The sequence below is a fragment of the Myxocyprinus asiaticus genome, chromosome 37, assembly GCF_019703515.2.
Source record: "Myxocyprinus asiaticus isolate MX2 ecotype Aquarium Trade chromosome 37, UBuf_Myxa_2, whole genome shotgun sequence".
Taxonomy (NCBI): domain Eukaryota; kingdom Metazoa; phylum Chordata; class Actinopteri; order Cypriniformes; family Catostomidae; genus Myxocyprinus; species Myxocyprinus asiaticus.
In genome coordinates this window covers 19626844-19639598 of record NC_059380.1, presented here as the reverse complement: position 1 = coordinate 19639598, position 12755 = coordinate 19626844, and the positions used below count along the sequence as shown (strand labels likewise).

General features: G+C 37.5%; 2 protein-coding genes across 3 annotated transcripts in view; both read right to left on the bottom strand.

The window, feature by feature from the left end:
* Nucleotides 1-94: 94 nt before the first annotated feature.
* On the bottom strand, nt 95-2427 carry cdab (cytidine deaminase b). Its single transcript, XM_051676456.1, has 4 exons — nt 2192-2427; nt 930-1041; nt 785-842; nt 95-693 (listed from the first exon to the last, which is right to left on the bottom strand). Exons 1-4 carry the CDS (start codon nt 2373-2375, stop codon nt 580-582), a joined length of 468 nt encoding a protein of 155 aa, XP_051532416.1. The 5' UTR covers nt 2376-2427; the 3' UTR covers nt 95-579.
* Nucleotides 2428-2554: 127 nt separating this feature from the next.
* Nucleotides 2555-12755, bottom strand: part of si:dkey-33m11.8 (trypsin) — a 51248-nt gene continuing 41047 nt past the window's right edge. The window contains exons 1-6 of one of the 2 annotated variants that reach the window (XM_051676458.1): nt 8748-9760; nt 8094-8156; nt 7828-7978; nt 7284-7425; nt 5557-5814; nt 2555-4959 (exon numbers count right to left, since the gene is read on the bottom strand). In XM_051676458.1, coding sequence (XP_051532418.1) covers nt 4804-4959; nt 5557-5814; nt 7284-7425; nt 7828-7978; nt 8094-8145 — 759 coding nt within the window. In that variant the 5' untranslated portion in view covers nt 8146-8156; nt 8748-9760 and the 3' untranslated portion in view covers nt 2555-4803. Of the gene's footprint in view, nt 4960-5556; nt 5815-7283; nt 7426-7827; nt 7979-8093; nt 8157-8747; nt 9761-12755 lie in introns of those variants that run through there. The other variant, XM_051676459.1, reaches the window with a different exon arrangement.

Sequence of the window (12755 nt, the reverse complement as noted above, 5' to 3'; positions counted from 1 at the left end):
TTTCACTACCAAATGAACAGGTTCTAGATCCTCATTTGGCATTTTCTTTTAAGAAAATGGCTATTTATTTTTATTTTGCACTGTTTGTGGTTGATTTGTGTGTGTGTGTATATATATATATATATATATATATATATATATATATATATATATATATAATGTGCATTGTTTTAATAATAATAAAATTTGTACTGTAGCAACATTTGTCCACCTGTTTTGATTTTGTATTTACAAAAGACAATCAGTATGTATGTTTAACATAGTATTAATCCTGTTAATCCACGTAATACCTCTTATCTACACACCATGTTCAGGTACAGGCATTTCAAGTCTAGAACCTAGTAGAAAAGGGGTTTTCAACCTTTACAGACCAATGGCACCCCCAAAATTAAAAAGCTATATTTTTTACACTTTATGATAGCTTTTATTAATAATGTTAAAAACATCAGTGAACATTTTTACCTTCTATATCATAAGTGTGCCTATAATACCACATTAGACAAATGTTTTGTTCATGGACCCCCAGTTGAAAACCCTTGCTCCAGTACCTCAGTCATTAGTACTCATTCCAATTATTATTCACTTCACTTTTAAGTCCTCAGGACCAAAAGACATGGGCAGCAGTTCCTCAACTGTCATCTCCACATAGGAACCGTCTGGTTTGGACAAATACACATCCCAGTTAGCACCAAACTGTAAGTGAGGAAATAAAAATAACAGATAATGAAACCTCATGGACATGTCACTTGTTTAAATGGTGTGAAATATAACAGTTGTAACTTGCCTCTCTCATGAACTGCCTGCAGCCACCGCAAGGAGAAATGAACTGCTCACACATATCACTATTAGTGGATAGAAATAATGTTTTATGAGCTCTGTGTGAATCTGTTAAGCCACTAGAGGGCCTGTTGAAAACAGCAGAAGTTTACCTTGCAATGGCAATGGCTTTGAAATCCCTGTAGCCCTCTGATACGGCTTTTGAGATGACAATTCTCTCTGTGCAGATTCCCAGGTTGAAGCAAGTGTTTTCCACATTACACCCTGATGTGACAGATGAGGTAATAGGATTTGCATGTGTGCAAAAAAACAATGAAAATATAATTGACGTTCAGATGATTCTTCTTTCCTTCGTTGGAGATTTTTCCCTGTCAAAGTATCTTATAGAAAAGCTAATGGAATTCATGTCAAAATTTGGAACCAATCCTAAAGGCATCACACAGGAATCCTCTGAGACTCAAATAACCTCTAGTAGATAAACTGAAAGTATTATTTTTTTTTTTTTTTAATTTAATTTAATTTTTATCCAATTTAGTATCCAGTTGGATCTTTTTTCATTCTTAGAAGATTTTTAATTTAGCCTTTTCGGATTGGTGCCAAATCATGACAGAAATTCCATAAGATTGCCTAGGATTTTTTTGACAAGGCCAAATCAAAATAGGATTTAAAGTAGGCCTACATCTCATTCCCTTGTTTTGTACAGTGTGATTGCTCTCCATTGGTTGGTCTGGAGGGGCCAAGGTTGTTGTTTACTTTCTGTGACAGCAAAAACGTTCCCTCCTGTACCAAGAACACTACGGCCATCAAACAACACACACAGTGACATTTCACTTCATTTTTGTTACATTGCCCTGTACAGTCCAGAGGAAATCATTGTCGATATCTCTATTAGAATATAGGCTATGTCAATTCTATTTTTTAAATACACAGTAAACTGTGATACTCAGTTTTTACATGGAAAACATAAGGAGCAATTAGAAACATGATCAGGAATCATAAAATATGTAAATTGCTCCAAGTCTCTTTTTCACATGTGAGTGATACTGTTGTGTGACGAATTACAGTCAGTCCCATGAAACACAATATATCAATGAGGGAAATCTGTAATATACATTTTCTGTCATTTTCAGTCAGAAGTGATATATTCGTCTTAATTCTGTTGGCCTTACATAGTTACACGTTTTAATTTCCTTGTTTACTCTGAGTGACAAAAAAAAACTCAGTTAACAAAACACGTAACTTCAGCCTTTATACATTATTCATCAGTTCTGAGTGCACAAACACTCGTTTCAGCAACTTAATATTTTCCTGTTGATGTCTCTTATGCAACCAGCACTGTGAACTGACTGCTAAGACTGTCTAATATTGGTACAATCCATACTCTCAGCGTGTAACACTGCAGGTTTTTCCTCACCTGTAAAAACTGTCCCATTGTGTGTCAGGAGTGCCGCCCCAACTCTAAACTTGCTGTAGGGGCAGTAGGCGAACTTTTTGGCTTCTAGAGATTGTCGAATCAACTCTTTTACCCCCGACAAGTACTCATTTAACATATTTGCTGTTGCATTCATAAACTTGTGTCTCATCTTTAAGTCTCCCATGTTGCTTTGCCATGTATGTATAGTCTTTCTGTGGCTCGGCAGACTTGTCCATGACTTCGTTGTAGGATTTTGCAGATCTGACCAATCCCTGTTCCCCAGATCTTCCACCTCCCTGATTATTTGTGTATGATGTGTAATGCTGTCAAACTGCAAGGTTATATAATATCTAGTCAGAATGAGAGTTGGCAACCTATCCCTTAACCATGCTGAGGGACAGTTAGGATGAGGTATAAAGGTTACTGCACAGTTATGGGTGAGATTTGTAATGGAATATACAGTTGTGCTCAAAAGTTTGCATACCCTTGGAGAATTGGTAATATATGTACCATTTTTAAAGAAAACATGAGTGAGCAGGCAAAACACATTTCTTTTATTTCTTATGGGATTCATATTCAACTGTAGGTTATAACAGAATGGCACAATCATAAAACAAAACATGGCAACAAAGAAAAAAGTCTGCATTCCCTTAGTTCTTAATACTGTGTATTGCCTTTAACATCAATGACAGCGTGCAGTCTTTTGTAATAGTTGTCTTTGAGGCCCCAAATTCATGCAGGTGGTATAGCTGCCCATTCGTCTTGGAAAAATGCCTGCAGGTCATGCAAAGTCTTTGGTCGTCTTGCATGAACAGCACGTTTGAGATCTCCCCAGAGTGGCTCGATGATATTAAGGTCAGGAGACTGTGATGGCCACTCCAGAACCTTCACCTTTTTCTGCTGTAACCACTGGAGGGTCAACTTGGCCTTAAGCTTAGGGTCATTGTCGTGCTGGAAAGTCCAAGAGCATCCCATGCGCAGCTTTCGTGCAGAAGAATGCAAATTGTCTGCCAGTATTTTCTGATAACATGCTGCATTCATCTTGCCATCAATTTTCACAAGATTCCCTGTGCCTTTAGAGCTCACACATCCCCAAAACATCAGTGAGCCACCACCATGCTTCACAGTGATGATGGTATTCTTTTCACTATAGGCCTTGTTGACCCCTCTCCAAACATAGCGCTTATGGTTGTGACCATAAAGCTCTATTTTGGTCTCGTCACTCCAAATTACAGTGTGCCAGAAGCTTTGAGGCGTGTCAAGGTGTTGTCGGGCATATTGTGACCGGGCTTTTTTGTGGCATTGGCGCAGTAAAGGCTTCTTTCTGGCAACTCGACCATGCAGCTCATTTTTGTTCAAGTATCATCATATTGTGCTCCTTGAAACAACCACACTGTCTTTTTCCAGAGCAGCCTGTAACTGAGGTTACTTGTGGGTTTTTCTTTGTATCCCAAAAAAAAGTTCTGGCAGTTGTGGCTGAAATCTTTCTTAATCTACCCGAATTTTCCACTTCTTAATAAGTGATTGAACAGTACCAACTGGCATTTTCAAGGCTTTGGATATCTTTTTATATCCTTTTCCATCTTTATAAAGTTCCATTACCTTGTTACGCAGGTCTTTTGACAGTTCTTTCTGCTCCCCATGGCTCAGTATCTAGCCGGCTCAGTGTATCCACGTGAGAGCTAACAAACTCATTGACTATTTATACACAGGCACTAACTGCAATTTAAAAAGCCACAGGTGTCAGAAATTAACCTTTAATTGCCATTTAAACCTGTGTGTGTCACAAGGCCAAACATTCAAGGGTATGTAAACTTTTGATCAGGACCATTTGGGTGATTTCTGTTATCATTATGATTTAAAAAGGAGCCAAACAACTATGTGATGATAAATGGCTTCATATGATCACTATCCTTAAATAAAAGATAGATTTTTTGCATGATCGGTCATATTTTCCAAATTAATGCCAAAATTTCACAATTTCTGCCAGGGTATGCAAACTTTTGAGCGCAACTGTAGATGAAAAAGCATTTGCTTTTCAAATGGACAGATAAAGGTAAATAGGCCAAAAAATGCAGCAATGATAAGCTGGGAAAATACTCAGTTTATTGTTTTATGGTCCCCTGCCTTGAAATAACAAAGGTAGAACAAAAGTTCCCCCTGATGAACAGGGGAATTCTCCACAATTTGGTTTTACCATGTAAGCTTGTGAAAAACTATTGTCTTGTTTTGATTTGGTGCACTTTACCTTCAGATTTCAAACAACAGGCCCCAGTGGACACTCTGAATTGGTTTTATGCCAAAACAAACATGAATTTCACCACAAATGCACGTCACTTGATATGGATGTTTGAATATCCGAACCCTCTTTGCATGATCTGTCATTGTGGTCCTTTTTTCTAGATCTTTCAAATGTTTAATTTTATGTTTCATTCCATGGTGCATAAATTGAGCAGTTTATAGAGTTAAAAGATTAAAATAATTCTCAATGCAAGCATTAACCTCACATTTTTTCTAACATACAGACCACTGACTGCCGTACTCAATATACTGGGCTTCCTGGTGTCATTTGTATGGTGTGGCAATTCAATAACCTTTGGGAACAAAACATTCTAGCTGTTGTCGTTTTCAATTATCCAACTGATCCAGGTGATGTAGTTGCGGACTTTGGTGTAGACTCCAGGGAAGTACGGGTTGGCACAACTGATGCCCCAGGACACGATACCCTCTAAACGACCATTACAGATGAGAGGCCCACCGGAGTCACCCTGAGGCCAAATGGAGGACAATGTCACAGCACTCAGGGAAAAAGCAATTTTCAGTGCTTTTGTTTAATATTTTCTGTGGAAATGCATTTTACATGCTCATTCTCCATTTCTCTCTCACACACACAAGATTTAATCTCAAGATTAAAAAAATAAGGTACAAATGGGTTCAAATGCACACAAAGTCCACACTGAAAATCTGGGATTTAAAATTTTATTTAAACCTGGAAATAAAAAAGCGTTATTTTTAAAAAAGAATATTAAAGAACTAAACGTTATGACGTATGCCAGCTCTAGTGTGCTCTGCAATTAAAGCAAATCATTAATGGGAACATTTCAAACACTGAACAAGAAATTGTGAAATTCTTTTCACTCAAATGTATATACTTATAATGTCATTTATAATTTTAAAAAAACTAGTAAATTAGAAAAATGCAAAACAGAAGTGGATTGAGGTTTTTGAACCCAACTGTAACTTTCCTGCTGTCTGATATAGATGCAAAGTCACAGAGTTACAGAGTTTTATCTCAGCAAATCTAAATCACCCTTCTGCTGTGACCCACCTCGAAGGAATGTCTAATCACTCATGCGCTGACTCACCTGGCAAGAGTCTTTGCCACCCAGTGGGGAGCCGGCACACACCATGTTGTCTGTGATTCTATAATAGTAGTAGTATTGACACTGGGGGATGATCTGGACGTCCACAGCACGCAGTACAGAGGACAGGTAATAACTGTATACCTGAGTGACGCCCCAGCCACTCACCGTGCACATTGTGCCCCCTTGTAAAGGAGGGGTACCTGAGACTGGCAGAGAAGCTGGCTGAACATTGGCATTGAGTTCTGCTGGCCGCTCCAACTGATGCACACATGAATGCATGAAGCCAGGTTAAAAAGTGGATTTTTTTATTTTACATAATTTACTTTTAAAAAGGTTAGAAAAGAACATACGCCTATAGTGGAAAGGAACAGAGTACTCAAAAATGTAAAAAAATTATTTACAATCATTTTGTCATTCCAAACCTGTATGACTTTCTTTATTTACACAAAAGGAGATATTTAGCAGAATGTCCTTGTCTACTCTATACAATGAAAGTGAACTGGAATGGATGCTGTCGAGTGCCAAAAAGGACCATAAAAATGTCATAAAAGTATTACCTAATACCTAGGACTGTCCACCGATTATTATTTTTTAAATTTAATTAATTACATGATATGCCAATTAATATATCAAATTATTCACATCACTATTTGCTGTAAAAGGCCCCCAAATAAAGATAATTCAATTTATAGTGATTAAAATAATTATATAATACATATAATAATAATCATATACAATAATAATATAAAAATATAATATAATTCAAAGACATCACATAATTGTGTCAGACGAGTAAAGCATTGATTAGACAACAGAAAAAGTGGCTTTATAAAGTCAATATGTTGTTGGGTTTATTTCCATATCATTGAACATAAGCCTATCACTGGCCTACCGTCCACAACAATCCATTTCACAATTGAGTTATCAATCTGTCCAAGGAGGATTTAAAGAGAAGCATTTTTTGCATTTATATGCTTTTGGTGCATCTCACTGTGGTTTCGTCACCTTTCAGTGGTTTTCAGTGTTTCTAGCTTTAAACACTGCATTTTAAGGACGTTTCAAGTTAAATGTACTTTAAAAATGTGTCCGGGACCCCTGAGCCCTGCTCTGTCAATGTGTTTGTGATCAGCTGTTGGTTTGTTGCCTTTACAACTGCACGTTGTCTGAACAGCTGGAGCTACGCTTACTTACTGAGGTCACACTTCAAGCTTTAATTTCTCTATTAATAGGAAAATTCCATGTTATGGTGGCATGATTTTTTTTTATGGGTTGATTAATCGCACTAAATAAACGTGATAAACTGACAGCCTAGTAATACCATATGTGCACTATATTCCAAGTCTTCTAAAGTCATCTAATAGCTTAGTGTGAACAGACCGAAATTTAAGTTGTTATTCTCAGAAAATCTTGACCTCCACTGTAGCTCTCAATTCGCATTTGTGCCTCTGCATATAAAACTTGGCATGTTGCGATCTCTTTCATTTTGTTCCATACACAAAGCTATCATATGTCTTCAGAAGTCTTGGAATATAGCGCACAGGTTATATGAATTACTTATGTGCTATGTTTTTTATTTTGTTTTTTTTTTTGTCCTTTTTGAAGCATAAAAGCACAGGTCCCCATTATCTTTCATTGTAAATAAAAGACCAGGCAGGAGATAGAAAGTCGTACAGGTTTGGATCGACTTGAGAGTGAGCGGCTTGCCACATGTATGCTGATGAACTTACTTTCAAAAGCATTATGTCATGATCAAATGTCCTGTAATTATACAAGTAATAGACCAGGACCCTGGAGACATTGAACACCTGCTCAGAGCCCTCTTTTTTGGATATGTCATGTTCACTCAGCACCACTCTGATTAAATAGCTCCTGTGGACAGATTAGATTTTCAGAACCCGACAATATAATATCAAAAAATAGAAATATATAATCAAAGAAAAAGACTGGTATATTGCATTTACTGTATGCATTGCATTTGTTCACTTAAATTCTTTAAATTTATGCTGTCAGACTCTATTTACTCTCTTCATTTACTGCTTTACTGCTCACTACAATCAAATCATCACTCTGGTGTAATGGTATATGTAGCCTATGTTGTATATTATATCATGTATTGTATTTTACATATTATTTTTTGTTTATTGACTGCAATGTAATACCATGAGTACCTGATATGGCATGTTTACTGCGTTCTTTGGGGCAAATCAAAATTCCTAAGCATGAATTCTGATTCAAACACCAGCGCTGATGTAACATGTATGCAATACTCACGGCCTCCAGCAGTGGGCAGCAGTAACCACCCACTGCGGGTGTACAAGCGTTCCTCCGCAGTAATGGCTGTTACTGTACTGGATAGAGGCCTGGTACTTGATAGAATAGGGTTCAACCTCCTGTCCTCCAATGATTCTCTGCTGCAGTGAGCCTGTGAATGAGGGGAATAGTGATACTAACACTCTGCTAATGTATGCACACAGAGCAAATATGAATGAAAATGCATTATTGAGGTTATATGTTAGCCTACTCAGGTACTGCTTTACCGTGAAGGGTGGAAATGATGAGGAGCAAGGCGTAGTCAAGGCATTTCTTCATGTTTGAGGGGTCTAAAACACAGGACATTTAGGGTCAAACATACTGTCTACATATCTACACACCACATTTCAGCATTTCAACATGATAGACATGCGTTTAATGAATCAATCAGCAAAAAAAATCTAAACTAGCCGCAACATTGCCGCAAATTTGCCGCTAATTATTTTCACATGCAAATGAGCTTGTGATTCGCCACAAATGTTTGCCAGAAGTTTGCAGCTCTTCACCGCTAGAGGTGAACCTGTGACAAATCTTTTGCAGCAATGGACAATTTTGCAGCAAATAGGCAGTTAACTCTCGATTTTTGTAAAGGAGTGGATTTCACAGCAGGTGTACAACAAGGTTTTACACAAAACAGGAACAACAGCCATTTGTAAAACTCTTTTTGAGTATTTGTTCCTAACTTACCTACCATTGTTTGCTCAAAATAAAAAAAAATTATTAAAACAATTAATCAATACATATTGTCATAAATCATTGTCATGAATCAGTCATCTAAAGTTTTTAATATATTATGTTATGTGTATGATATAATTATACTGAGTTTTATATGATTTCCAATCCTAAACAGAAATGGGTAGAATTAAGTTTGTTGTACTCACCCTGAGCATCAGTTCTGGGTGGTGATAATCCCACTAACTAACTTCCTATCGCACTACCAAAGCTGGGAATATTGTCTTTGCTTTTATAGTGTAACCACATCTGTCCCATAGGTTTTATGGTCTTGTTTGTTCAGTAACTATGCTCGGGAACAAAAACATTAACTCAACAACACTCTGGCTGACCCAAAAGCTCTCAATTGTTTTGGTCGACTCGTCTTATTTGACACTATTATGCCTAAGACCTACCCTTTGATTTATACAGTGTACTGCTCTCAGAGGAGAAATCAAATATCTATAGACTCCCTCATTTGACAAAACGGTTCACTGGTGAATAGGATATCGGTTGACTGTAAAATGGGATGGAAAGGGCAATGGGATGATGGTAACCAAAGCATCTGCGAACAAGGTCTTTCCAATATCCCTTGACTTTTATTAATACACGTCCATACCCTCAGGGGAGAGCTCCACCCTAAGGGGTGGGTTTGCCATTTGTTTGAGTTCAAAAACATCAAGTCCCTTGGATATACTAAACTGGTATTCAGACAGTGGCTCATAAGACTTCATCATTGAAGTCTCAGTTAATGTCTCATTAATTGATACACCAAATATAAAAAATTATGTACTCATGCCCACATATTGTTCCAAACCCATATGGCTTTCTTTCTTTCTTGGAACACAAAAGGAAATGTTAGGCAGACTATTTGTGACTGACAGCCTCAATCCCCGTTCACTTTCATTGTATGGAAAAAAGAGCAACATCAACATTCTTTAACATTTCTGTTCTTGTGTTCCACGGAAGACAGAAAGTCATACAGGTTTGGAAAGGCATGAGGGTGATTAACTTACCTACATTATCTCTGATTGTACATTACAAATGCATAACCTGTGTTCTTGTTTCTCTCTCCAACATTCTCTATCCCTGTTCATTTCTCCGTATAACTCAGCCAGAGCACGTTATTCTGTATTGTGATACTCTTTCCGTTGGGGTTGATAGTTACACAGAGACAAGACATGTATTTCTAAGATGAGCTCCTCAAGTGGGGGACGAAGGATAGGCAAATGTGTAGTACTGCATGCAAAATGAAATCTGATGGACAAAATGTCTGGGAGTTGCCTGCTAACAGAGAGAAGAGGGATTTCCATTTAGTTCACACAAAACCACTGAATCCTCAATACTGTATTGTATTGAGGATTCAGTGGTTTTGTGTGAACTAAATGGAAATCCCTCTTCTCTCTGTTAGCAGGCAACTCCCAGACATTTTGCAATATGCAATGGGCTGGAATGGTGGGATGACCAAAGATTCTGTACTATTGGAATAAGAGTTGGTCATTGAGTAAGATGGAGGCTGTATGCAGCCTGGCAGGTATTGCCTTCTATATATCAAGAGTTAAATTTGCTCCAGCGAAATCTGAAGCACAGAATGGCAAAAATCATAATCATAATTTGGATCCAAATGGGATCCCACAACAATACTCTAAAGGCTATTTCACAGAGGCCTAGTCAATGCCAACAAACACTAAATTTCAACTATTGTTGGATTTTGTTGGATCTAATTTCTTGATGGCAGTGTGACCTAGCCTTAAGAATCCCCTTTACATCAAATAAGATCCTAACAGACAATTTTAAATTCCTATCTTCCAGTCTATTTTTCCGCATATCAGTTTAGCATTTAACTTAATTCTCAGAGGATTTTTATTTGAGCCCTTTAGGATTGGTTCCAAATAATAATAGAATGACATTAGCAACCCATTAGCATTCAATTGGTATTTTTTGACAAGGAAGTCTAATTATCACATTTAAACTTGGGGAGGCTTAACAGAAATGCTCGAACTTGTCATAATAAATGTCCATTACACTCAAATGAACCAGTGAGTGCATGTTATGCGGGATGATAAGGTCATAGTGGAGAACTCTGCTGAAAGGCCAACTCGTTGTTCTCTTGAATCAAGCAATGTTTCCCATCAAATTACTTGAGGAACAGTGTTGATGTGATTTCCTCATCAGGATGTGGAGGGGTTTGGTAGATATAGCCCAGCCAACGTGCAGTTCTTCTCTAAACATTCACATTTGCCATGACTCTGGTGCTGTTGAAACTCTTCCCAGCAAATTGTAAGTATATTAAATATTAACAGGGGTTGAATTTTTGTGTTGTAGTTACATGTAAGTTTGGGAGGGTTATTTTTGAAATATATTCCACTACAGATTACAGAATACATGCTGTAAAATGTCATTTGTAACGTATTCTGTTACATTACTCAAGGTCAGTAACGTATTCTAAATACTTTGGATTATTCTTCAGCACTGGTAGATTTTTTCACTTGTTTTGACTATAAAAACTCTGCCAGTACAGTAAGACAAAATACACGTTAAAAATACGTTCTCTGAAAAACCTAAATATCTTATGCAGTGTTGTTTCTAAAACAAGATCAATCAAACTGAACTTGTTTTAAGATATTTTTACAGGAAAACAATACAAAAATTATCAAGAATAAAATTTTTGCCCTAATATCAAAGGTCTTAATAGAAAAAAATAAATTATGATTCAATATGAATTTTTTATTTTTTTCCTCCCCTTTTCTCCCCAATTTGGAATGCCCAATTCCCAATGCGCTCTAAGTCTTCATGGTTGTATAGTGACTCGCCTCAATCCAGGTGGCGGAGGACGAATCTCAGTTGCCTCCGTGTCTGAGACTGTCAATCTTCGCATTTTATCACGTAGCTTGTTGAGCGCATTACCGCAGAGACATAGCGCTCGTGGAGGCTTCACACTATTCTCCGTGGCATCCACACACAACTCACCACGTGCCCCACCGAGAGCAAGAACCACATAATGGTGACCACTAAGAGGTTGCTCCATGTGACTCTACCCACCCTAGCAACCAGGCCAATTTGGTTGCTTAGGAGACCGTCTGGAGACACTCAGCATACCCTGGATTCGAACTTGCGACTCCAGGGGTGGTAGTCAGCGTCTTTACTCGCTGAGCTACCCAGACCCCCCCAATGTGAATTTTCTTGATAAAAAAAGTATGATCGTGCCTGGTAACGTGCATGTGAAATGGCTAGAAATAGCATTTTAACTTAGCGTAAAGCTGGCAATTCACACAAGGTTTATTTCTATTTCTTCTGCTCCAAACTTACTTCAAACTTACCTCTCTGTCTGCTCGTATGAATGTAACACGTCATAAGAGAGTGTTTCACCGCTGCTCAAATGCTCTTTGGATCGCATCATTTACATGTATAAATGTTTTCCATCTGAAAGGACTAAATATTAAATGAAACAAATGACAATAAAATGCAAAGTAATCTCTTCAGTAATCAAAATACTTTTTGAATGTAACTGTATTCTAAATAACAATTATTTAAATTGTAGCTGTAGTGGAATACAGTTACTTATATTTTGTATTTTAAATACATAAATCCAATTACATGCATTCCGTTACTCCCCAACCCTGGTTACATTATTACATTATTATACATGTGCATTATTGGCTATGTGTGGCTTTTAGTAATATTTCAGAGGCAGATCAATGGATCTTATTGTACTTGTATGTATCTTACTGTAAGGGAGGTCTGGACTAGTTGTGACACTGTTAACTCCAGAGAATATTTTTATTTAAAGTTAAGTTCGGTATAGGCACATCTTGACAAAAAAGCCATTGAATATTCCACCATTATTGCCTAAGAGAAAAAGATACATTTCATTGAATACATGTTGATCTTTTGTGGAAACATGCCCCAATAGCAGTTATAGGCCCTTTCCCACCTACAGTCCTGGTACTTTTCCCTCAGTAACTTTCTAGATGAGAACTCTTCCGAGGAACGGAACACCCAAGGAGACTTTTCCCCTGTTGCATTGGCATTCACTTAAAGAACCACTGTAGTGCCATCATCTAGTGTCAACCATTTTTTCTGACGTTATTTGTACACGTTTCAATAGCAACAACAACAACTAAATCAACAACACCAATGGAGGATGCATGGATCGGAGCTACACTTTTGTTTAGGGC

What these genes read in the sequence shown, in the direction of transcription:
- cdab (XM_051676456.1), bottom strand. Translation starts at nt 2,375, where the DNA reads ATGGGAGACTTAAAGATGAGACACAAGTTTATGAATGCAACAGCAAAT. An exon ending in CAATGGGACAGTTTTTACAG is followed by an intron (nt 1,042 to 2,191) that starts GTGAGGAAAAAC and finishes CTGTCACATCAG; the next exon opens with GGTGTAATGTGGAAAACACT. An exon ending in GCAGGCAGTTCATGAGAGAG is followed by an intron (nt 694 to 784) that starts GCAAGTTACAAC and finishes CCTCACTTACAG; the next exon opens with TTTGGTGCTAACTGGGATGT.